Source organism: Microtus oregoni, unplaced genomic scaffold, assembly GCF_018167655.1.
Source record: "Microtus oregoni isolate MIOR12 unplaced genomic scaffold, Mior012 000025F_ref0000491, whole genome shotgun sequence".
In the NCBI taxonomy this organism is placed as follows: domain Eukaryota; kingdom Metazoa; phylum Chordata; class Mammalia; order Rodentia; family Cricetidae; genus Microtus; species Microtus oregoni.
Genome location: NW_024543084.1, coordinates 19,699,924 through 19,725,842, shown reverse-complemented (window position 1 = coordinate 19,725,842; position 25,919 = coordinate 19,699,924). Strand labels below are relative to the sequence as shown.

At 43.2% G+C, this 25,919-nt stretch overlaps 1 protein-coding gene across 1 annotated transcript; it reads left to right on the top strand.

Annotated features, from left to right (window-relative positions):
- Positions 1–435: 435 nt before the first annotated feature.
- LOC121462967 (N-acetyllactosaminide alpha-1,3-galactosyltransferase-like 1) lies at positions 436–13,270 on the top strand. Its single transcript, XM_041674959.1, has 5 exons — positions 436–494; positions 2,802–2,837; positions 6,059–6,106; positions 12,122–12,259; positions 12,613–13,270. Exons 1-5 carry the CDS (start codon positions 436–438, stop codon positions 13,268–13,270), a joined length of 939 nt encoding a protein of 312 aa, XP_041530893.1.
- The last annotated feature ends 12,649 nt before the right edge of the window (positions 13,271–25,919 follow it).

Here is a 25,919-nt window from a genome sequence, read left to right as displayed (position 1 = left end):
CCTTTATCTGTGAAGCCTTCTCGTATTGCTTCCTCTGTGGCTGGGTCACTACTGCAGACTGACTTCCTTTTTCCCATAATTCTCGTTGCCCCACCTCTACTTCCTGCCTGGTCACCCCGCATATACTTCCTGCCTGGCTACTGACCAATCAGCATTTACTTAAAATACAAGTGACAGGGTACAGACCATTGTCCCACATCACTCCTCCCCACTTTTTAAAACAAGAACTCTGAATCAAATCTCCTTTGTTTAGCTTTTCTACTGACCATTATCCATAACAAACAATAGGTGGTATATCAATGTATTCCTGACTTTGGAGAATAATGTCATTACAGGCTCGTAGACAGGAAGTCACTTGGCTAAATGAGCCACAGTCTTTTACTTCACACAAACTTTGTCCCAACTGACCTTGAATTTAAATAGTGACCATTCCACATGGCTGTTGGCACGTCGAGTTGTGCCCAGGATCTACAAAAGAACTTTCCAACAGGAATGTAAGTCATGTTTGTCGCCTTGAATATTTGAGGGGATACATTATAATGAGGTGAAAATATTCAGTCAAATATTTTCTTCAATCCATGTTTTCAAAATTTCATTTCAACTGTGATCAATATTAAAAAAAAAAAGTCCTAAATCCCTGCCCTCTCCAAGGTCTCTGTCCAACCCTGGTATCCTGGCACTTATTATACAGCCCAACCAGGCTGGCCTCAGACTCACAAGACCTCCCAGCTCTGTATCCCAAGTGTTTAAAGGTGTGTGTACACTACACATACCTTTTTTGTTGTTCACACTGTACCTTTTAGACCATGAGTGATTCGCATACTCACTGCTCGTTTGACTGGTGGCTGCTGTGTTAAAAGCTACACACCTAAAACTCTTTGTTCATCATATAAATGTTCAAAAAATTAAGCCTTTGTGTTGCTCCAGTACCGAAAGGCAAGACCAGTACTCCTGAATGATGCCTGCCAAAGCCCAGTTTGTGTACACAGCGCATCAGTGAGGGCTCGGTGCCTTTATTTAGACGTTCCCTGCTTATGAGGACATACCTAGGAGACAGTGAATATACTGTGAAGTGATTAGTTCTGAGGTCTTTGAACCTTTTTTTGGCTTTACTATCTTTGCGATATACTTTGACAGTAGAGTAATCAGGATTCAGACACTGAAGTTGGTGGCCAAATTTCTACAAATATACTTATTGGAAGACACTAAAGAAACTTTTTTTTAAATCTTTAACTGAAATCTCTTTTTCTTCTCTTTTTTTGTTCTTTATTTTTTAGGAGGGAATGAATTGTAAAAGAGAAATGCTGTCACTTATCTTCCTTGCTTTATTGCTGGTGTTATCTAAGTATCACCCCAGGTAAATATGAAACCCTGGTGAATCTCAGCCATCAAGGATTGATGTAGCTGACCTAAAATGCCGTGCTTTTACCCAGGGACATTCAAGATCTAGATTCCCTTGCCACAGGAGTTACAGAAGGTTGTGAAGCCACCATGTAAAAGTTGGGAACAAAAACCCGGGTCCTGGGAAAGTGCCCTTAACTGCCGGGCCAGCTCTCATATTTTACTCCCAAGGCACTCGCTTACGGAAACATTCTCTGAGCTGGGCATGGTGGCGCACACCTTTAATCCCAGCACTCAGGAGGCAGAGGCAGGCAGATCTCTGTGAGTCTGAGGCCAGCCTGGTCTATAAAGCAAGTTCCAGGACAGCCAGGGCCACACAGGAAAAACCCTGTCTTGAAAAAAGAAAAGAAAAACAAACACAAACCTACATACTCTGTTAACTTTACATTAGCTTGGAATTCAGTTCAGTCTCTGCATCTCTGTGAGTCTGCCTCCTCAGTCCATTACACAGAAACACCTTTTACAGTGGCTGCTCGTTTAAATATTTTAATAAAAAAAAAATCAAAGTTCTGATCATTGTGGATAAGACTAAAATAGCAGCTTGCTAGAGGAACAAGGTCATACTAGAGAAATGTGGTAACATCCCCTCACACAGAAAAACGTAAATTCGCATCTCCTTCGTGTCCATAGTTTAAGGGGCACAAGGATACCAAGGCTGTCTGGAAAGCAGCTGCATGGGGGAGGGATGTCTTTAAAGTCAACCCTATTGCTTTGGCACCCTAAGCTCCATTCATTTGCCCTCCAGAGTTATGGTTAAAATACAGTGAGAGAAGAGCCGGGCGGTGGTGGCGCACGCCTTTAATCCCAGCACTTGGGAGGCAGAGGTAGGCGGATCTCTGTGAGTTCGAGACCAGCCTGGTCTACAAGAGCTAGTTCCGGGACAGGCTCCAAAACCACAGAGAAACCCTGTCTCGAAAAACCAAAAAAAAAAAAAAAAATACAGTGAGAGTTGGGGCATTGGTGGGTTGGTGGGGAGAGGGCCGCAGGAGGTGACAGAATACACCTTGCAGAGAGAGCTTGAGTGTGGAGTTTGTTGAGAAGACAGTATTGGGAGGGGAGAGAAGGGAGGGAGAGACACAGATACAGAGAGAGAGAGAGGAAGGAGGAGAGAAGGAGGCTGAGGCCTGCTCACCTTGGTATTGTATTTAATGAAGGAGATCACAGCCAGGCATCTAGTCTTATTGTTGTCTTTTTAAAGACAGTACTGGCCCACAAGCTACTAGCATGCCTGCATTTGCTACAGATTTCATTTCTGCAACCTTAAGTCTGGCATAGAGTGCGTGTTTAATGTGTACAAACAGGTGGGAGGAGGAATTTCAACTATAGAGGTTTTTTGCCATTTTCATTCTTTAGAAGCATTTTTTTCCAATTTAAAACTAATTTGGCTTTTTTTCTTAAAGAGTAAAGGATCACCTGCAGAAGATGTACGTCTGCTGGTAAGTGTCTGTCTGCAACTATTCTAAAAATGATGGAGGGAGAAGCAGATCCTAGCAGAGATGCTCTACAGAGAAGAGCGCCTTTGCCACAGACTTAAATTTAAGCAACCCTGTCCAGTCCAGCATTTGCCTTCGGCTTCTCTAGAAGGTCACAGCACCCTGCTTGGTTCCTACCATTCACGACCCTGTCGGAGCCCATGACTAGGAAGTCAACTCTCCCAAGGGTGGATTCCTTTTTTTACCTTACAGGCTCTTTGCATATATATCATGACTTGCGGTTTTGTTTTTCTGAGATCCCTGTGTGTGCAAAAGTGTCTGTGTCTAAATGTATTTCCTGTGCTTTTTCTTTGTTGGTTTTCCTTCTGTCTGCTTGTCTTGTGCTATTCCGATTTGTTTGTTTCTGTTTTATTTATTATTGTTGTTTAGGGCCTGTTTGTTTTCTAAACAGAGACCAAAAGGGTGTGAACCCGGATGAGAGGGGATTTGGGGGGGAACTCAGGAGTTGGGGGAGGGGAACTGTAATCAGAACATACTGCATGGGGAAAAAAATCTATTTACTTTATTGGGGTATTTTGGTTTGGTTGGTTGGTTGGCTTTGGTTTTTTGAGACAGGGTTTCTCTAGCCTTAGCTATCTTGGAACTTGCTCTGTAGACCAGGGTGGACTTGAGCTCAGAGATCCGCCTGCCTCTGCCTCCCAAGTGCTGAGATTGAAAGTGTACACCACCACCACCCAGCCTAAAATCTATTTTCAATAAAAGAAAAATAGAAAAAGTAATCTCAAGGCCATGTTGCTTAAAAATATATTTAGTTAACTTGATATAAAAACAAAACAAAACAAAAACAAAAACCAGACTTCTCTGTCAGTACACATTTTACTGAAGTTAGGCAAATCTAATGTGGATGTTGGAAGAATGCCTTCCTGGGAAATTATATGATGAAATATCTCTGGCTAAAGAGGACTCCGAAAATAACAGGATGCCCTCTTTATGATCTTCCACTTTATTACAAAGTAACTCTGGCTCACAAGCAGCCTCATAGAAATCACGTCTTCCTTTCTCCTGACCTTTCACCTGACCTTCATCCCATGAATGCCAGTGTCACAGCTACAGGACTGTACTCAAAATCTGGAAATCGGCACTAAGACAAGGTGCATATACAGTTCTGCATCTTTATCATGTATAGAGATTCACACAAGCACAGCATCAGTCAAGATATACCTCTCTCCCATCACCACAAATCTCCTGCTCCAGAGCCTGCTTAACCCCGGTCCCACTGCTAATCATTTTTCCATCTCCAACATTTTGTCATTTTGAGAGTTTTATGTAGAAGCCGCTCCTACAAAGTCAAGTAGGGTTCCTGGAAAAAGGCATCGTCGAGCCCAGAGGAAAGTCAGGGGAAAGGAACAGAAGACAGGATGAATCAGGAGGTCATCTGGTCATCATCAAACAGCCAACAGCCCCGAGTTTATTTCAGAACTTGCTTATATGTAAAAGCAGAACAAAGCACAGCACAGACGGTCAGTCAGTGTCTAACCACAAGACCATTCCTGTCCTTGAGTGAGCGGCCTCCTCTCCAACACGTGCTTGTGCTGCTCGGACGCAGCCTTGCTTTCTATCTTGAGGCTCCTGAGGTCTGTCGTCAGCAGTGTACTGTCTACTAGAGAGTGTTCTTTTCCCACGGGCTAAGTCAGAAGTCCCTCACAGCCCTCAAAGTTATAGGAAAAAGTAGAGCAAGCAAGCTTGAACTCAAATGACTTCTTTAAGTCAGAAATGACTCCAGATGGAAAGTGAGTCACACGTGGGCTCCCACAGTTTTATAAACAGAGTCACAAAAGATATGCTCTACTGATCAGAGCTTCTGTCACCCAGCATGGTGCCCTTGAAATCCAAGTGGGCTGTTTGCCAGCAGTCTACACCTGTTGACAAATACATATTTCATACATGAACACATCAAAGTTTGTCAGAGACGTTTCAATTAACTAGCTTTTTTTCATAAGTAACTTGGAAAATATTGTGCCATTTCCTTTTGGCCTCTGTGGTTCCTCATGAGAAAATCACTTCCTGATTTTTTTTTCTTCGCTAGGTGAAGGGTCATTTCTCTCTGCCTTCTTTCAAGATATTTTTCTTTAGTTTTCAGTTCAATTAGATTCTTAAATCTGATTCTCTTTTGCCGTACTAGGAGAGATTTCAGTCTTTTTTTTTTTTTTAATTACTATTGCTATGATGAAACACGGTGACCAAAAGCGACTTGAAGAGGAAAGGGTTTATTTGGCTCACACTTCCACATTATTGTTCATCCCTGCAGGAAGTCAGGGCAGAAACTCAAACAGGGCAGGAACCTGGAGGAGCCAATGCAGAGGCCACTGAGAGGAGCTACTTACCAGCTTGCCCCCCAGGGCTTGCTCAGCGCCTTTCTAATAGAATGCAGGACCATCAGCCCAGGGATGGCACCACCCACAGTGGGCTGGGCCCTCCCACTTCAATCACTAATTAAGAAAATGCCTGATCTTCTGGAGGCATTTTCTTAACTGGACGCCCTCGTCTCAGATGGTTCTGGCCTGTGTCAAGTTGAGGAAAACTCAGCGCCCCTGTTTTGGTTCCATCTCCTCTGTCTCCCCTTGACTTCAGTCACACAAGTGTTGCCTTTGTTATGGGCCACTCCATCTCTTCACTTTTCTCTTCTGCTTTTAGTTTTTGTCTCTGTTGTTCAAGCTGAGTAATTTCTGTTACCCTGACTTACAATTTGCTGGGTCTTTCTTTGTCCTCTCTACCCTGTTGCTGAGCCCACCCTGCTCTGAGCCCTCCCACTGAGTTGTCTCTACCCCCCCCCATCCTGCTGCTGAGCCCTCCCACTGAGTTGTCTCTACCCCCCCCCACCCTGCTCTGAGCCCTCCCACTGAGTTGTCTCTACCCCCCCACCCTGCTCTGAGCCCTCCCACTGAGTTGTCTCTACCCCCCCCACCCTGCTCTGAGCCCTCCCACTGAGTTGTCTCTACCCCCCCCCACCCTGCTGCTGAGCCCTCCCACTGAGTTGTCTCTACCCCCCCACCCTGCTCTGAGCCCTCCCACTGAGTTGTCTCTACCCCCCCCACCCTGCTCTGAGCCCTCCCACTGAGTTGTCTCCATTTGATGCTATTGATAAGATTTCCTATTTGTTTCTTTGCACCAAACTGTGCTTGTCACATCAGAGAACTGACTCCTGAGTCTCTCTTTGTACCTAGGAATGATCTTTTGGAAGAACCTCAGCTCTCAGCCTGGTTTAATCCAAAGTAAGAACAAAACAATAATGAAATTCAATTTGAAGAAAATGCTATTCTGTTATCAAACTGTAGGTACTCCAAACACTAGCACCAAGTCTCATTTTTGTTTCTAAGATTTTTTACTTTTAAGATTTTTTTTATCTGTTTATAGTCTACTTTTCAAAAATAATGCAGTTGAGGAAGTTGTCCTATTCAATCTCGCCTAACATTCCTGGTACTATTTGGGAGAAAACATCTTGAGGTACAACCAAAAGATGCCAATATTGACTCCTCTAAATTTTAATTTATTATCCCCATAATTAGCAAATTAATTATATAAATAAGTAGATTTCAACGTGACATTCCCTGTTTGTATATATATTGTTTTGCTAGTGTCAATTCTCCTTACTACCCTCATCTGGCATTTACACTCTGGGGAGACCATTATTCTCTTATAACGACTGTGTAATGTTATGTTTATATAGTATGAACATGTTTATAAAATGTTTGTAATGCATTTATGCATTTCACTGACATTCTGTGATATTTGCCATCTAGGGGCTATTATAGGCCAACAAATATGTGCACGTGAGCGTGCGTGCGTGTGTGCGTGCATGTGTGCGTGTGTGGCGCGTGTGTGCGCATGTGTGTATGTGCATGCGTGTGTGCGTGCCTGTGTGCGTGTGTGTGTGCGCGCACATGTGTGCGTGCATGGTGCGTGTATGTGAGTGTGTGTGTGTATGTGTGTATGTGCATGCGTGTGTGTGTGCGTGCGTGTGTGCGTGCATGGTGCGTGTGTGTGAGTGCGTGTGTGTATGTGTGTGTGATGGAAGAGTGTGGGTTTCTCACGTGGAGTCACTCACTGTTTTAAAAGCTCAGAGCCTGGGAAGTTGGTTCTGTGCGGTTAAGGGGATGCTGCATACGCGTGAGTACCAGCGTTTGGCTCTCCAGCATTCACACAAATATCGGGTGTGTATGGTGCCTGTTGCCCCTGTGCTCAGAAAGTGAAGATGGGGATCCCTGGAGAAAGCTGGCTAGCTAATCTCGCCTAATTGGTAAGTGCTGGATTCAAGTAAGAGACAGACTCAACACATAAGGTGGAGGTAGCTGAGGAGGACACCCTTGTCCATCTCTAGCCTCTACATGACATACACAGACATACCCCACATATGTGTAAACATGCATCCACATCACACACACATACTAAAGCAAGAATAAGAACAGCTAACTAGGAGCTACAGTGATGACCCAGCATTATCAGTGCTTCTTGCTCTTGCAGAGGCCTGGGACTGAGCCCCAGCACCTACATGCTGCTCACAGCCACATGTAACTCCAGTTCCAGGAACCCATGCCCTTTTTTAGGGTTCTAAGCATGCATGTGTTACTCATATATACATGTAGACAAAACACTCACACTTAGAAAATAAAAATAAGTAACTAAAGGATACAAATTTAAATTTCAATTTAGGGTACTCAATGACGTTGAATTAGTATACCGTTTATTTTCCAATCTATAGTGGGTGGAGTGGGTAAATACTAGTAACGTTTTACTTATTTTATGTACTTACTTAACATTAGTTTTGTAATATCAAATATTTCATTCTTGACTGTGTCCACACCCAGGCCTAGAGGAGCAAGGGGAGGAGATCAGGGATTGCCAGAACTGTAGAAGAGGAGCTGTCCCAAGCAGTAATCACAGAGGGACATGGCTGTCTGAGAAAACTGGAAGATAGGGGACCTGACCTTTCACCCTTCCTGCCTTCTGGTCCTTCGTTGGTCCTCTCATTTGTAGAACCTACTAGAAGTCCCAGATCAAAGGACTCTGGGTAAACCAATCTCCTCCCAGAGCAGAGAAGGGATGAGGATGGATAAAAACCATAATAAATGGAAAACGGCTAGCACAACCCTGTCCCTCTACAAACCGGTGCTGTTTCTCTTGTATGAAAAAGCTCATGTCCCCAAACAGGATAAACATAAAGTCCCACCGATTGCATCATCACAGGATGATGACAGTGCAGTCTCATTAGCCATCACCAATGCTCATCCTACAAAGCAGTAGAGAAAGAGGAGCAGTCATTAGGGAGACGGATAATAAACAGAAGCAGATGACAATCAGGCTTCCTCTTCCTCTCCTGACAACTGTTGCTCACTGTCCTGACGCCTCCTCTCACGGCGACCCTGAGCCCTCGGTGGCGCAGCCATGTTGAGGTGCCACAGTTGCCCGTGGAATCATTAATTCTTATTGGAAATGAGAATAATAGAGAGAATCCCAGTGAAGTTTGCTGTGTTCTGTGGACGGCACTTATCCTTGCTGTCATTTTTGCAGTAGCAGCTTGTATTTCCTTGGTAATGAGGATTATTTGTCCAGTAAGGATGTTAATGACATATTTACCTTTTAATTCAACAGTTAAGAAAACTTGAAAACCTGTAAGTGGTTTTATAGGACCATGTCTTTATTCCCTGAAGAAGGGATTCCTTCCTTGTGAACTAGGATTTCCCAACCCATGGAATCTAAGATCATAAGTGCTACAAACATAGAGAGTCCACATTCTATAAATGAATTACCTACATAACCAAGAGGCAGACACCTTCCTATATCCACCTGCCCGTAAGGACTGTGCACTTCGGCTGTGGGAAACACGGCATCTGAAAGAACGGCTCCCCCATCGAGAACACTCTAGGGACAATACCTCAACCTCAGAGCGAAGTAGCTCTCAGCTTGCACTAAAAGGAAGACTTCTGTGGACTCTCCCACTCTCTGGTAGGCTAGCTACTTCTGGACAGACAGACATAGTGCGGACAGAGGTTGTGATGGGAATGAGCCAATCACCACACTTCCCCACAAAATTCACTGCTAAAGGTTAGGGCGATGTGTATGACATCGGACACTCAGTGCCTGCCTCGTTTCCTCACTACGGGGTGGCCACACTGTTTAGCCATGCATTATCCCCGTTGCTGTGGCTGGGGCCCTCTGTGCACACATTCACTAAGGCAGCACCAGGGTTGACTAGCGCAGGTGTCTTGATGGCATGCAGAGGACTCATGTGTCACTCACGAGCCACCAAGCCGCCTTGAACAGCACAGCTCTGGCCAGCAGCCCCTCTCAAAGTTTTGTGTTTAAGGACTCTTAAATATGAAAGCTTCACCTTTTCCTCTTGGTTTATGTTTTGTTAAACAATAATGTCGTCTTTTAAAATGTTAAGATGTCATTTTAATTGTGTGTGTGTGTGTGTGTGTGTGTGTGTGTGTGCATGTGAGTGTGCATGCTTGCAGAAGAATAGAAGGCCTGTTGGATCCTCTGGAGATGGAGTTACAGGCAATCCTCAGCAGCTCCACATGGATTCCAGTAACCAAATTTGAGTCTTCTGCAAGAGCAGGATACACTCTCAGCCCCTGAATTTGTGTGTGCGCACACACACACACATGCTCATAGGTAGGCATGTGTGTGTAGGCTAGTCAACGCTGGTGCTACCTTAGTGAATGTGTGCACAGAGTGGCCCCAGCCACAGGAATGGAGAGACACTGGATGTCCTCCTGTAACGCCATCCACCTTTTTGAGACAGGTTTTCTCACTGAACTTGGCTAGTCTGGCTAGCCCTTCCACCCTCAGGGTCCTCCTGACTCTCACCTCGCTGCTGGGTAAAGGCATGCACCATAATGCCCAGCTTAAAACACACACGCACACTCCACATGAGTTTGCCTGCATGAGTTTGTGTGTGCTCCTGGAACTGGAGCTACAGATGATTGGGAGCTACAATATGTGGGTGCTGGAAACTCATCCAGTGTCCCTCTGCAAGAGCAGCACTCTAGAGCCCTCCCTTCAGCCAGTGTCCAGTTCTCCGCATGGGTCCTGGGAGTTGAAATGCAGGACCTCGTGTTTGTACTGCAAGACTTTCCCACTTAGCTACCACCCATGCTAAGGATGGGCCTTTAAGAAAATCTTCCCCTTTCATTCTAGATAATAATAATAATCTGATTTATTGAGAAAAACAATAATCTTAAAATCTTTTCATCTTCTCAAATGGGTTCTATTTATATATCCTATATAAATAAATACTTAGTTAAAGAATCTTTAAAATAGTAGTGGTGTACTTTGGAAATGCCGTAGTAGAACACGTGCCTTGTATGCATGGAGTTCTGGGTTTAAACACCAACACTACCAGAAAACAAAATGAGATAAAACCAAAGATTAAAAAAAAAAAAACGCAATGGGCATGTGTAACCCATGTCCAGCACAGATTTTATCTACATAGATGTCATACTTAACTTACGTCTCATCACTGTGACAAAAAATGCCTTCAATCAGTTTTTTATTTGTTTTGCTTTGTTGTTCAAAGGAATCTCATGTAGCCCGCACTGGCCTCGAACTCACAACGTAGCTGAAGATGACCCTGAACTCCTGATCCCCTTGCCTCCATCTGCCAAGTGGGTGATCTAACCCAAGCACATGCTAGGCAAGTACTCCACCAACTGAACCACCTCAGTAGGTTAGTTTTAAAGTATATTTTCAAGTTTGATCTGAATATAAGTGTATGTCTATAAATTTTTGGTATCAGAAGACTTAAAAATAACTCTATAAATAAATGCATACATTAAAATATCCTTAAAATGGTAGTGGTGTCCTTTTAAAGAATTTTTTGTTATGGGATCTTTGTAACTATTATTACTATGCAAGTAAGGATTGCCAGGTTGTATCTTTGTGTAGATAAAGATTTGTACTTAAATTTATAATCTCTTTGTATTCAATGCCTTCTAAGATGCGTGTCTTAATGTGCTTTAATTTAGTGCCTTGGCTTCAGCAGGCTTTTTTTTTATTACTACAAATGCGTTTCTCTTTGTTTCAGTAGTCTCATTTTCTTCTATAGTGCATCTGTGTGCCTAAAGCATAAAGGAGAAGTTGAAAAGGGAATAGGGAAAAGTGTGCATGTGTGTGCACATATTTTTCCATTCGTGTACTTGTGTATGCAGGTGCATACAGAAGACAGAGATTGGTACTGAATTGTCTTCTTGTAGTTGTTTTGTGCTTTTGTTTTTGTTTTTTTAACTCTTTGAGGGCCCACCAACCAGCTCCCAAATAAATACACAGAGAGACTTATTCTTACTTATGAATGCCTAGCCTTGGCTTGGTTTGTTTCTAGCCAGCTTTTCTAGCTTAAATTATACTGTTTCTTTTTAACTACATTTTGCCCCTGGGCTTTTTTTTTTTTTTTTTTGATTTTTCGAGACAGGGTTTCTCTGTGGTTTTGGAGCCTGTCTTAGAACTAGCTCTTGTAGACCAGGCTGGTCTCGAACTCACAGAAATCCGCCTGCCTCTGCCTCCTGAGTGCTGGGGCCCCTGGGCTTTTTACCTTTCTTTATTCTATACACCTTTCTTTCCTTCTCACTCTATGACTGACTGTGTAGCTGTGTGGCCCCTGACATCCTCCTCTCCTTCTCCTTTTCTAGCTCCTCCCTCCTCTCTCGAGCCTAGATTTTTCCTCCTATATTCTCACTGCATGCCAGCCCTGTCTATTTCTCTCTCCTGCCTTGCTATTGACCATGCAGCTCTTTATTAGATGAATCGGGTGTTTTAGGCAGGCAAAGTAACACAGCTTCACAGGGTTAAGCAAATGCAACCTAAAAGAATGCAATGCATCCTTGCATCATTAAACAAATGTTCCACAGCATAGACAAATGTAACATATTTTCAATTAACATCCCACAACACCTTCTTCAGTCTGTTTCTACTTTATTTTATTAGACAGTTTCTCACTGAACATGGAAGTCACCGAGGGCGAGGCTGGGTGATCCCCCTGTCTCTACCTCTAGGTGTGCACCATGCCCAGATTTTTTGACATAGGTTCTAGGGACCCACATCCAGGTCCTCATGCTTTCATGGCACTTCATGAGCCATCTCCCCAGATCCACAGGGGGATACTCTAGATCTTCCTGGGGGGAAGGGAAGGGGAAAACCGGGAGGTTAAAGCATAGTAGAAACTTTACAAGCATTAGCTATTATCACTCTCATCATTTCAGATGGGATTTTTGTTCTTTTTTGTTCAACAGAAAACGTCCTGATGTTATAGCAACAACTGGTTGGCTCGCTCCGGTCATATGGGAAGGAACTTACGATAGACAAGTTCTAGACAAATATTATAAACGACTGAACATTACCATAGGCTTGGCTGTCCTTGCTACTGGAAAGTACGCACTACTGGTATTTGCCCTTCCCATTTTGAAGAAATAAGGATGAGCAGCCGCGGACTGTCTCTATCTTAAGCACTGCTTCCTATGAACCTGGCATTACTGCTGACTGCTCTGTGTAGCTGTGGACAGTGGGTTTGTTGTCGCTGCTGTTTCTTCCCCATTAGCAACCCTCCTTCCTTTTCTTCATAACAAACTGTCTTTTCTCAGGTTCCCAAGCTTATTATATTTTCTTTCACTAACCAATACAGCTGAAGGTACAGGGACAACCTCTCTCTTTATCTTCTTGGTATCAATGGCACACATCTCCCGGTGAACTCCAGTGAAATTGTCTTTCTCTTCATTTTGCATAGCCTTACAAGACAGTACCTGAGACACTTCCTAAAATCTGCTGATAAGTACTTCATGGTTGGCTACAACGTTATTTTTTACATCTCGACTGATAATATCTATGATATACCGTACGTAGAGCTGGGTCCTCTTCGGTCATTTAAAACATTGAGGCTGCCTGATGAAGATTACAACCAAGACCATACTCTCCGAAGCATGAAGAACATGAGAGATAAAATCATACAGGACATCCAATATGAGGTCAACTTTCTCTTCACTATGGCTGTGAACCAAATCTTCAAAAAAGATTTTGGAGTTGAAACTCTGGGCAAATCTGTAGCTCAACTCCATTCATGGTGGTATTTAAAAAACCCCGGAGAGTTCCCGTATGAGAGAAGAGTTAAGTCAGCAGCTTTTATCCCCTTTGGGAAGGGAGACTTCTATTACCACAGTGCCATTATTGGGGGCACACCCAAGAATGTTCTAGCTTTCATCAAAGAGTATCTAAAGGGAATTACAGATGACAGCACAAAGAAACTTGACAGCACATACGAAAGCCACCTAAATAAATATTTTTTAATCAATAAACCCACTAGGGTGTTATCACCAGAGTACAACTGGAATCCGAAACTTAAAACTCCTCCTCAAATCAAGCGCATTAAGATAGCATGGCGACCATGAATTACTTGATGTTGTGTCATAGAGTTTATGAATTCACAAATAAATAACATGAATTCGTCAAATATAAAACTTGGGACACTTACAAAAATGCATAATCTTCCAGAGTAAATTATCTGTCTTTGAAATTATAATTCTATTTCATCTGAGTAAAAATAAATGGACAAGTATTACTTACATGATGTAATGTTTTATATATGTGCTATAAAAACCGTGAGAATCATTTTTGGTGGTATAGACTTTTTTTTGAAAAAAATAGATTTTTTTAAATGAAAAATTCATACACATGTCAAATAGATACACATAAAGGAAGCTTAATATTCATCACTTTGCTTGTCTTGTCGCTGCTGTTGCTGTTGTTGCGATGTGTATTCCTCATGGCTGATCTCTCCTTGGTCAGTATTCAGTCTGCCTAGGGTTGAGTAAACTCAGGTGAACTGAAGACATCCTACCATAAATCTTGCTTCCATTGATAGTAATTCTGCATTTGTTTTTTGAAATTTTTATATATTATTCTATGTATATGGATGTCTTGCCTGTGTGTACGTCTGTAAGCTATGTGCCTGCCTAATGCCTTCTGAGGTCAGAAGAAGGCTTCGGGTTTCCTGGAACTACTTAACAGTCAGTGGTGAGCCGCCATGTGGGTCCTCTAACCACTGACCATCTTCAGCCTGGAGTTCATGGTTTTTAAAGATACAAAAGTGTGGTAGAATAAACTTTACATGGTCCCCAAGGAGCCTATAGTCTAACAAAGCAGATAGGATTATCCAAGAATATTTCTTTCACAAGTTTAAAAATTTATAAAAAGACATGACTAAAATGTAGTGACTCAGAAAGGGAGGAAGCCATCTCTGGGGACAGTGCCGTCATCTCGACTGGGTCATGATGAGGCTGTAGGTGTCGTCACGGTGCGGGTGTAGACATAGTGAGACACTATCTCATTACACTTACAAGAACTGGAGATTTGGTTGGGTCCGAGGGTTGTACAATGATAATGGGATAGACCACCAAAGTCTATGAACCCAGAAGCAAGAAAAAAATCACAATGGGCACACAACGCTTATCAGCTATAGCTTTGACCACAGTCAGAGATCAGGCTTCTGCAGCTGTTACCATGGGCTGGTTTGGGGCCTCCTCTTACAGTAAAATCAAGCACCAGGAGTGGGCCAAAGAGCTTTTACAACCTTGAAGTCAGGCTTAAAGTCACATTGCATTTTAAGTTTTACAGCTTTTGGTTAAAGGACATTAGACTGTTAACTTAGCCTGTTTGTGAAAGCCTGTGGCTGACACAGCCACTTTTCACTGTCCCTGTAAGGATGCAAGGCAGACAGTAGAGTCACATAGGGGACAGTTAAAAATGAAGGGAAACAAACAGAGGGTCCCATAGAGACAACAGTTAGACGCTAACCTTTGTCTGTGGCACCTGCCTGGCTGGGAAGCTGGGAGGCAGGAGACAATTGTTAAAAGTTTACCTCTGTCCACGTGGCTGCCAGGATGTCTGTTCTTAAGGCAGAAAGAGTTTGTTAAAAGTTCACAATGGCTGCCAGTTTTATTTATTTTTCTCCCAAAATGTGTTTGGGCTTACAACTTCTATTTCTATGTTCCTGGACTGGGCCCTTTATTTCTATTTTCTATTTCTGAACTCTCCATTTACAGTGGATTTATTTGTATCTCCTTTTATGGGAGAGAAGGGGGGATTTTCTGGTATTTAAATGGGAGTGTTAATGGAAATTGCTGGTGACTGAGGCAGAGAGAGCCATGATGGCCTGCAATGAGCCACTTCTTACATTACATATGTGCCGACCTACGATCATGGGCTGGATGGATTGAATGGCTTCCTATCAAGAGAACAGGGCTTGCCCCACTAGGACTAACCGATAGGATACTGTGCCTTCTGCCTACCACAGACCTCCTGTTGTCCTTGCCACAGCAAACCGCCATTTTGGAGAGGCCCTTGTGATGTGCCCACAGGCACTGTGTGGCCCACGGGCACTGATTGGCGCAGTGAAGCTATCCCAGAGCAGAGTACCTACCACACCCCACCTAGCAGGACCAGGCAGCCTCCACAGTAGCAGATAAAAGGAGCAGAGCCCAGTTGCACTACAGAGCCTCGGAGGCTTCAATCCCCCAAACAGGCCAAGAACTAGAAACCCATGTATATGATATGTTGGTGAAGTGTCACATGCTGTTTGATTTCACGGAGAAGCCAGCTCTGGAAGTGGGGTTGGCCCTTCTGTAGGGTAAAAAAAGGCCGAGGAAAACTACTCTGACCTGACTTGACCCCCAAGACCAGAGCCAACGAAAGAATACCTTGACTCGGCCTTGACCCCAAGGCCAGGGCCAAGGACTTGAAATCCCACCAATCCTGGAGCTTGCCCCAGTGTCAGGAAACAGAATCCCACCAATCCCGAGATCCCTCAACATGAAATCCCACCAATCCCTGAGCTTGCCCCCCCCCCCAATCAGGCCACAAAACCCCACCAATCCCAAACCACCCTGAGAAAGCCCCTCCCCTAAGGAACCCTATATAAGCTCTGTACCCTGTTTAGTTTCCTAAACCCTAGAGACAGCTACCCTCCTTGACTTTTTTTTCCCTCCCAGCAAATCTCTTGAGTGAGGTTTATTGTGCAGTGGGATGCTTCCCCAGAGCAGTTCCCAGCTGTAAGGGCTTTAGCAGGACTGTAGCACTGAGGAAATTTCCCCTGTAGGAACAGAGCTCTAACACCTTACTGGGTAACGATCCCCTGCCAGAACAGAGCTGTTACACTTGCATCAGGGACACCTTTCCCTGGAGCAGAGCTGCAATGCTTACAGTGGCTTTGTGGCAATCCTTGACTCTTGGCCTCCATCAGAGCGCCAACACCTGCATTTGGTGTTGTGTCTCGGTTAGGCTCTCCTAGCGCCTGCATTTCCCCTCGGGGTCTGAGCCGCACTGGGACCCCATCACTCATCTCCAGTCCACCTACAACAGACTCACCTTTCAGCTCACCAGTCACTCAGCACCCTGTCCACCAACAGCAACTAGGTAAGCTTCCCCTTTGGATGGTGTAAATGCTTCCCTGAATTTGAGGAAATGACCGTTGAGTGTCCAACACCCCTCTGGTACTCTTGGAGGTGGAGATAGCCCCAGGTACAGTCTTTAAGTCTACAGCTGGTACTCTTCACCTGACCCTATCTCACCACCCTTGGGAGCTGCAATCCTGCAATCCTTAGGTACGACTGGTCTATTGTGCCCCTTCCTACCCTCTTCTCCTGTCTTTTCTCTGGAGCTTCCTGTAATCCCACAGCTCCTCTAGGCCATTCCCAATCCTTTCTCATGGATGAGACCCTTCCTCCAAGAGCTCGGTTTTTATCTTTGCATGCTGACCTCTACGAAAGCCCTGCCTGAACTTCCCCAGTCAATGTATGCTGGACATTTGTGAGCCACCACTTGGATGAGGTTATCTGCCGCTGTTTGTTCTTTTTCTTGGAAGTCTCACCAGAGGGGAACTTTGACTCTGCCAGACTCTCTCTCTGGAACTGCATCTGGCTGCCTTAACAGGGCTTCCCAGTTGATTTCTGCTGCATGAATTTTGAGAACCCAACTTGATGGTGTTTTCCTATCAATCCATCCACCCTTGATATTTATTGTTTTATTTTGCGGATTTTTATATACTTAATAAACTAATTCTTCAAGACCAAAAGTATGACTGTGGTAGCTCGTTCTCCAAGTCATATAAAAGAATACATATTAGCAAGTAATCTCTAATGAGATGTAACCAAAAGAATGGACACACACATATACACACATGCGCACACACACATACACACATGTACACATGCACACACACAACTAAAGATGGACACTATAAAGTAATCCTACACTGTCTCAGAATTGAGTATAATAAAGGGTTATTTATTCAGGGATAGGCTCACAGATCACAGTCCTCGGCAGGAACCGAATCTAGCAGCAGCAGGAGAGAGAGAGAGAGAGAGAGAGAGAGAGAGAGAGAGCGAGAGAGCGAGCAAACTTTACGGCTGCATTTATGGCATAAGAGACCATGCCCAAGAGAGTGGGTATATTACAGGCTATTGGCTGAAGAAGTTCCCACAGCACCTCCCCCTTTTGTCTAAATAAGAGAGTTCTAAGTCTAATACAAAACTATATACAATAAGAACAAATATCAAATATAAAAATTAGAATTACAACCAGCATAAACAATATCAAGCAAGAAACAAATGCTAAATATTTCAATAATTACCCTATTCTAAGGAGTCTAAGCCTTGTATTAGAAATAGCTTGGTCAAGTCATGAGAGGAAAGTAACTACAACTATCAACCCCATTGAAGACCTGAAAAGGGAAATAATATTGAATAAAAGGAAGTGCAATCAAGCAACTTCCGAAAATGTGCAACAAATGACTGAGACAACTGGCCACCTGGGCAACCACCCAAAGTCTCATTTGCAACATTGGAGCAACTAGCTTTGGCTAAGACCCAGAGTAACTGACAGACCATTTTCAGAGACAGAAAATTTTCAAAACCATATTACCCTGTCTTGTCAAGAATTGATAGTCTTTTCTTCTTGTATCCTGCTTGTCCTGTGCAGACACCATGCATTTTCTCAGTGGTAGAGGCATGGGCAATTTCTTGCCCAAAGGTCTGGTGGGTATTTTTTTTTTTGTATTTTTAAAAATTTATTAGATTTTTTAAAAATACCAATCCAAGTTCCCACTCCCTCCCCTCCTCCCATTTCCTCTACACACCCTTCCACCCCACCCCCAACCAATCCTCAGAGGGGGGTAAGGCACATTGCTTTGTGGAAGGTCCAAAGCCTCCCTAAAATATCTAAGCTGAGCAAGGTATATATCCAAAGAGAATAGGTTCCCAAAAAGCCAGTACATGCAGTAGAGATAAATCCTGGTGCCACTCCCAGTGGCCCCTCAGTCTGCCCCAGCCATGCAACTGTCAACCACATTCAGAGGGACTAGTTTGGTCCCATGCTAGTTCCTTCCCAGTGGAGTTGGTGAGCTCTTATTAGCTCAGGTAAACTGTTTCAGTGGGTGAACCCATCATGGTCTTGACTTCTTTGTTCCTTCCACTCTTCAACTGGACTTTGGGAGCTCAATCCAGTGCTCCCATGTGGATCTCTACCTCTGTTTCCATCAGTAGCTGGATGAAGATTCTATGGTGATATTTAAGATATTCATCAGTCTGAATACAGGGCAAGTCAAGATCAGGCCCCCTCTCCTCTATTGTAAGGTCATCCTTGTGGATTCCTGGGAATTTCTCTAGAGCCAGGTTTCTGCTAACCCTATAATGGCTTCCTCAATCAAGATATCTCTTTCCTTGCTCTCATCTCTGTTCATCCTCCGTCTCGACTATCCCATTCCCTCAAGTTCTTCTCAACCATCCCCTTCTCTTCCTCTCCTATTTTCCCTTCTCTCCCCACCCCCATGCTCCCAATTTTGTCAGGAGATCTTGTCTGTTTCCAGTTTCCAGGTGGATCTATATATGTTTTTCTTTGGGTTCACTTTATTACTTAGCTTCTCTAGGATCATGAACTATAGGCTCAGTGTCCTTTGTTTATAGCTAGTATCCACTTATAAGTGAGTACATACCATATTCATCTTTTGGGGTCTGGGTTACCTCACCCAGGATAGTGTTTTCTAATTCCATCCATTTGCTTGCAAAATTGAAGATGTCATTGTTTTTTACCACTGAGTAGTACTCTAATGTGTGGATTGCCACATTTTCTTTATTCATTTTTCCATTGAGGGGCATATAAGTTGTTTTCAGGGTCTGGCTATTACAAATAATGCTGCTATGGACATAGTTGAACAAATGCTTTTTTAGTATGATTGAGCATCTTTTGGGTATATGTCCAAGAGTGGTATTGCTGGGTCCTGGGGTAGATTGATTCACAGTTTTCTGAGAAACCACCATACTGATTTCCAAGGTGGTTGTACAAGTTTGCATTCCCACCAGCAATGGATGAGTGTTCCCCTTACTCCGTATTCTCCCCAGCATAAGCTATCATTCGTGTTTTTGATCTTAGCCATTCTGACAGATTTAAAATGGTATCTCAGAGTTGTTTTGATTTGCATTTCCCTGATAGCTAAAGATATTGAACATTTCCTTAAGTATCTTTTGGCCATTTGAGAATCTTCTGTTGAGAATTCTCTGTTTAGTTTAGTACCCCATTTTTTTACTTGGGTTATTTAGAATTTTAATGTCTAATTTCTTGAGTTCTTTATATATTTTGGAGATCAGTCCTTTGATGTGGGGTTGGTGAAGATCTTTTCCCATTCAATAGGCTGCCTTTTTATTTTATTGACTGTGTCCTTTGCTTTACAGAAGCTTCTCAGTTTCAGGAGGTAGTCTTCAATGCATGGGCATAGGAGACCACTTCCTAATTATAACCCTAGTAACGCAGACACTGAGAGTCAGTTTTAACAAGAAGAAAACAAGCTCCAAATGGAGTGTCTTCGGTGCCCAACATTCTCTTGGGAATAGATCAGTACTGCCAGGAGTTACTGTGCCTCATGTTAATAAAATCCTAGTTTATTTAAATGCCATATTCTACAGTTATTTGAAGTGGTTGGAGATTACCTTTCTATGCAGAATACGATCTCTATGTATTCTAAAGAACCTGATTAGTCTAACTATAAGTATTACAAACATGGAAGACTATTGACCTATAGTTCTTAATACCTATATAGCTTTAAGACTAAGACTTCATGTTAGAATATTAAACAGTCTTTAAACAACTGTGCAGCAGATAAGGGCAATGGCCTCAAAAATGTAAACAATGTATAAGTATCTTGATCAGAGGTAGAAATATATAGTACAATATGATAAATATATCCTAAAATTGTACCAATATATAAAATATTTTAAGCAGAGGTAGAAGCATGCATGCATACAATATGACAAAATTTAATATAATTTTAATTTGTATCAATATACAAGAATCAGTACCAATGTAAACTGCCTATAAATAATAGCTCACAATTAGTGTAAGCTCACACTAATCTACCTATTATCCCATCCAATTTCCACTTTTTTCTTTTTCTTTTCAAAGAGATCTCTCAGCTTACATAATTCCTACCCCAACCCCCAACCCTATACCAGTTATTATCAACTGGTAATTGATGCCCCTAACCCCGAGGACAAACTTTGTGGGGAGCGGGGAGGTCATCTTCTAGAATTACTTCCCACCCTTCAACATTACCCTCCAAAACATATATATTTCCCAACTTTCACAACAAAACAACTTTTAAACCAGAAACAGTGCTCAGCATTTTGTTAGCTTGGCTAAATATTGAGCCAGGCACATCCGGGCCTTACGGAGCTAAAAGGTGATGGACATAGGCACACATTCTCAAGAACAGCAATATCATTTAAAACTTAACAAAGTAAAAAAGAAACTTAACAAAGTGTATTTACAGAAATAGGGGTGATTTGTCATAAACAGCATGCATACAGTTAGCTTCTATTTCTCAAACTGTTCCCTTGCCCTACAAAAGGGTCCTACATGCCTAGCTCTATATTTGGGCAAACTCTAATAAGGCACTCTTTTTCCATCTTAAGGCTTTGTTTTGGTTTGTTTTTCAGAATTAGGAGATGCAGTTAATGCCCCTTATGCCGCTCTCTTATATGTGCCCATTCGCTTTTATTGCCTCTAATCCTGTCAGCCCTGAATCAGAACAGCTCCCAGGTCTGGGGTGACAGCTGGTGTTTCCAGATAAGAAACCTGGGAAGCATCAGTTCCCAAGGAAAATATTGGAGAAAAATAGGGTTTTTGGAATGATCTGCCCCATGAGTGACTGACAAAGTGGCACTAAAAGCCACCAAGAGAATCATCACTATTACAAGAGAGAAGAGAGTGTGCAGGCTGCACGGCCCCAGCAGTATTCTGCATTGTTCTGAGGTCCCCTGGTCCTTGTCTAATGACAAACCATCTCTTCAGGTCTCGCCTCACAGAGACCTGTTGGACAAGTGTTCATACACTGATCTGAAACTAGGCCACATGGCTCCCAACAACAGGCCACCACTGTCGACCTAAGAACTTGTGTCTGGGTTGATATGCTTCTCTTTGGTGGTGTGCACAGTATTTCCCTGTAACAAAGTGCTAGGGATGAAAGCTCTGGAGAGGCCCCAGCTTGACTTCTCCACACTCAATGAGTTATGAAGGTGTTGTCTTCAGCAATGGGGTCTTGCAGTCAGTCAGTTTGTGAACAGCAACCTATCGTCTTGGCAACAGCCTGGGTGGTTTGAGGATTCCCATGGGACTCCTTAGGACAAAACCCCAATTAGATTTAACCTAGTCTTGGAATTTGAAACTTCATTTGATGACAAGAGATGGACAGTTGGGGCTGTCTCCATTATTTGGCAATTTCTGTTAAATCGCTTGTAGTGTGTGTGTGTGTATTATGTATGCATATATACACATATATGAAGCTTATGCTATTAGGTTTCCACACTACTCTTCAAATGGTCCTTAATTTTAGTTGTCTCTCCCTGTACTCCTCCGCCCGCTTCTTCCCTCTCACTCCCCACTTGAATCTCCCATCCCTGTCACCCCCACATTAATAATTATTTAGTCTACTTCCCTTTCCTAACAAGATCTTTCTGTCCCCCTAGTCCCTTATTCGATACCTAACCTCTGTGGTTCCATGGACTGTAGCTTGGTTTTCATTGACGTTAGAACATTAGTTCTAACATCCACATATAAGTGACTACATACCATATTTGTTTGTCTGGGTCTGGAATAACTCACTCAGGATGTATTTTTCTACTTCCATCCATTTACCTGTGAATTTCATGATTTTGTTATTAACAGCTGAGTAGTACTCCACTGTGTGAAAATGCCACATTCTTTTCTTCATTCTTCTGTCGAAGGACATCTAGGCTGTTTCTCTTTTCTGAATACCATGAACAGAGCAGCAATGAGAATGGGCAGGTATCTCTGGGAGGATGAAGCAGCCTTTGGGTATATGTCCAAGAGGGGTACAGCTGAATCTTGAATGAGATTGACTCCCATCTTTCTGAGGAACCACCATACTGGTTGTCATAGTGGCCGGATGAATTTACACTCCCACCAGCAATGGAGAAATGTTCCCTTGCTCCACATCTTCACCAGCATGAGCTGTCACTTGTACAACTGATCTTAGCCATTCTAATGAGTGTAAGGTCGACTCTTAGAGTTGTTTTGATTTGCTTTTCCCTGACAGCTAAAGATTTTGAACATTTTCCTAAGTATTTCTTAGCTATTTTGAATTTCCTCTTTTAAGAATTCTGTTTAGATCGGTGTAGGTGGGCCTTTGCATCTAGACCACTGCTCAGCTCTGTACTACCAGCGACTTTCCAATAACTACAGAGATTTATTATTAATTATAAATGCCCAGCTGAGAGTTTAGTCTTGTCTCCAGGCAGCTCTTACAACTTAAATTAACCCATTTCTGTTCATCTGTGAGCTGCCCTGATTTTTGATTTTAGATCAGATATAAAGAGTTGCTAAGTCAGTCCTTCACGTACTCAGTGTTGAGTTTTGATTAGGGAGACAGGGTTGATTGTACAGCTGTTGACACGTGGGTGGCCTGGGCTGGTGCACAAGCTGAGCTGCACCTGGGAGTGTGGGAGCCGGAAGACACCAGTGAGGAAGGCAGCTGCACAACCTGCCTCCTGGAAGGATGGGCAGCATGAGAGGGAGGGCTGGGGTGTGAGCAACTCGCCTAGTTGGGCGGATGTGTTAGCTCAAGTCCGAGCAAAGCCTGGAGTGTAGGAGCGACAGGATGACAAGGGGCGAACAAGCCATCTGCATTTCTTTCAATCCTATCTGGGACCCGAGAAGTACACGAGAATGGCCACTAGATGGCGCAGCATAGAAAGTAACTGCTATCCCTTCTGAAGTGGAGCTGCTTCTAGAGGAGCCTACTGACGTCACCTTGTGGACTATGCACAGACCCATTAAATACTAGGGTGTGGAAAGATGAAGAATGACAGCCACAGGACAGGCCATCCTGTCCGTCACTATTACAAGACCTCCACCAGGGACTCTGTGCTTGGTAAGCATGCATGCTAGTTCCTTTGTGTTCACTTCTGAAAGATACACTCTTGTGTCTCCTCTTCACGTTTCCTGTTATCAGCCTTTCAGATACATACTTTCCAAGTTTCTGACCAATGACTAAAGATCTACATTCTGTAAGTAAATGCAGCCTTGTATCACAGGCCACCTTGGCTTCCTGACCATAGTGACAGCAAAACACTCTTCTCGAAGTCCTAATGTCTAGGACATACCTTGACGTCCCCAAGTGAATATGCTTGTACTAGCATAAAATTGAAATCTTTCTGTGAACGAAGTCCAAACTTTTATTCTGCTTCCTACAACATGTTCTAGAGAACGCCCCATAAAACCGGTAAGTGGAAGGTGAGGAAGGGACCACAGGCAGCAAAGGTAGGTGCCGTCAGTACCAGAATAATGTATGCGTTCATGTAAACCCGTGTCTTCTAGAGGCGCTTGAGTCTGAGCTTACATATAATTTCATTGGATGATAGACTGTTGTGCCCATCCAGCTTTGGCACAGTATTTAATGTATTGCCCAAACAACTATTGTTCATAATGGGCAGTGAAGGTATCCATTTAGAGTCCCGTATTAATCATTTCATTCCTGGTAGGGCACAATAAAGCAAGGTATTAACTTCTCAAGAGAAGATTAAATGGTTCTATGATTAGAAACAGGCACAGTTGCGAGCTCAGATATTTTGTTCAGTAACTTTCCTGTTGAATCTTGCTTAAAGAAACCATGCAACATTCTTAACCTCTGACACCTTAGGAACCATAGACAGACTTAGAGTGGCTTACTGGCTTGCCACACCCTTGGAGAGCCTTCTCCTGTCCCTGGGCAATTCCCAGAAGCAGTAGCCAGATGTGTCCTGGTATAGATGAGTCAGACCTGTACATATAAGCAGGCTTTCTGTTGTCTCCAGCAAAGGAAGCTCAGGACTGACATTCTGGGGATGCTGAACTGGGAGGAGATTTCACTCTAGCTTTTACTGGTGTGGCAACACCTGAGGGGCTGTTATCTAGCCATCCGTGATTGGATATAAAACAGCACATTTTCCTAGGCAGGAACATTTTTGGATTTGTATTATGGTAAGAAATTATGTGTGTGTTCTGTCTATGAAAGGACAGAGTTTAATTGATTCTTCCCTGCTTTCCTTATTGTAACAAGAACTGCCTCCCCAATTTCGACATTTCCGATGATAACTTACTAACGGCTAGAAGTGAGCCCAGAAACAAAACCACAGAAGCAAAGACCTATATGTGTTATGGGTTCGAATGAAACCAAAGTTCATTGCAAGCAGGAAGTGATGTGGGCAGAGAGAAGAGAGAAATTGGGAAGGTCGGGTAGGGCTGTGCCATGGGGTTTGTATATTGTACTGGAATGTGGACAGCATTCTGTGGGCCGAGGAGATGTGGTGCGGGGTTTGTACAGGCTGTGAACTGAACTGTGTCTCTCACCACAGTTCATACAGAATATAACAAAGGCACGAAACAAAGCTATTTGTGGGCGAAGACACTGCTAACCACAGGTTACCAGCAATTTGAGTGATCAAAAAGTGTATCTCCCAAAATATTTATCTCCCAGATAAAAATGGCAGATTAAATATAACAATACAATTTCACTACTTTTGAAATTCCACTAAAACATAGTAAGTGAATTTTTAAATCCCACAAATCTATCAGTACACAGAGAGGAGACAGTAAAAAAAAGTTTGAGAAGTCAACCTCAGGAAAATGATACAAAATACTGTGGGAAAAGCCAAGGTCTGCAATAACATACACCACAGAATCTTACAAAGAGATTCTTGAAGGGTCTAAGGTGAAGAAAAGACAGACCAAGGAGCTCTCATCGATTAGAGACAAAGGAAACGTGACAGCCAGGCGCAGTGGGAACTTTGAAGGCAGAAAAATAACATTGCTGGGAAACTGGGAACATCCAGATAAAGTCTGGTTCAGGTATCGGTAATATTTGCCATCATTTAATAGTCTGGCAAATATGCTACGCTCATGAGCAATGCTAATGAGAGAGGAAGGATTGATGAAAAGTGTGTGCAGACTATCTGCTCCGGTTCTAAGCCTCTTGTAAACATAAAATTATTTCAAAATTAGCTTTTACATTACCACCACTGTTGAGAGAGCGATAACTCCAGCTTCCCTCTCTCACTCAGGGCACTTGGGCAACTGTTCCTGGAACTGATGCTCTCCGGAGTACAGACTGATAGAAACTGGATTCCTGTGGTCCTGGGAAACAGGGATGTGAGCTCAGTGTGTACACACACTTTGACGACGCTGACCTCAGAGGTACATGGCGGAGCCGCACCCACTGCAAGGCCCTACACATCAGACAGGGAAAGCACCAACTCAGGGACGAACATGAGTCTCCATCAGGCTCCCTCCTGCAGTCAGGGCTGAGAGAAATTGAGTTTGCTCTGAAGCTCAAATTTACTTAATGATATTTGGGAAAGTAATGGACTCTTTCTTGAATATTACCCTATTCCTGCCATTTTGCTGCAATCTTCCTTATAAAGAGGTCTGTGTCGATTTTTTGAGATTTTCTATCTCAAGTTGTGTTATCTGTGATCTTGTTTCCTTCCTCCTCAGACT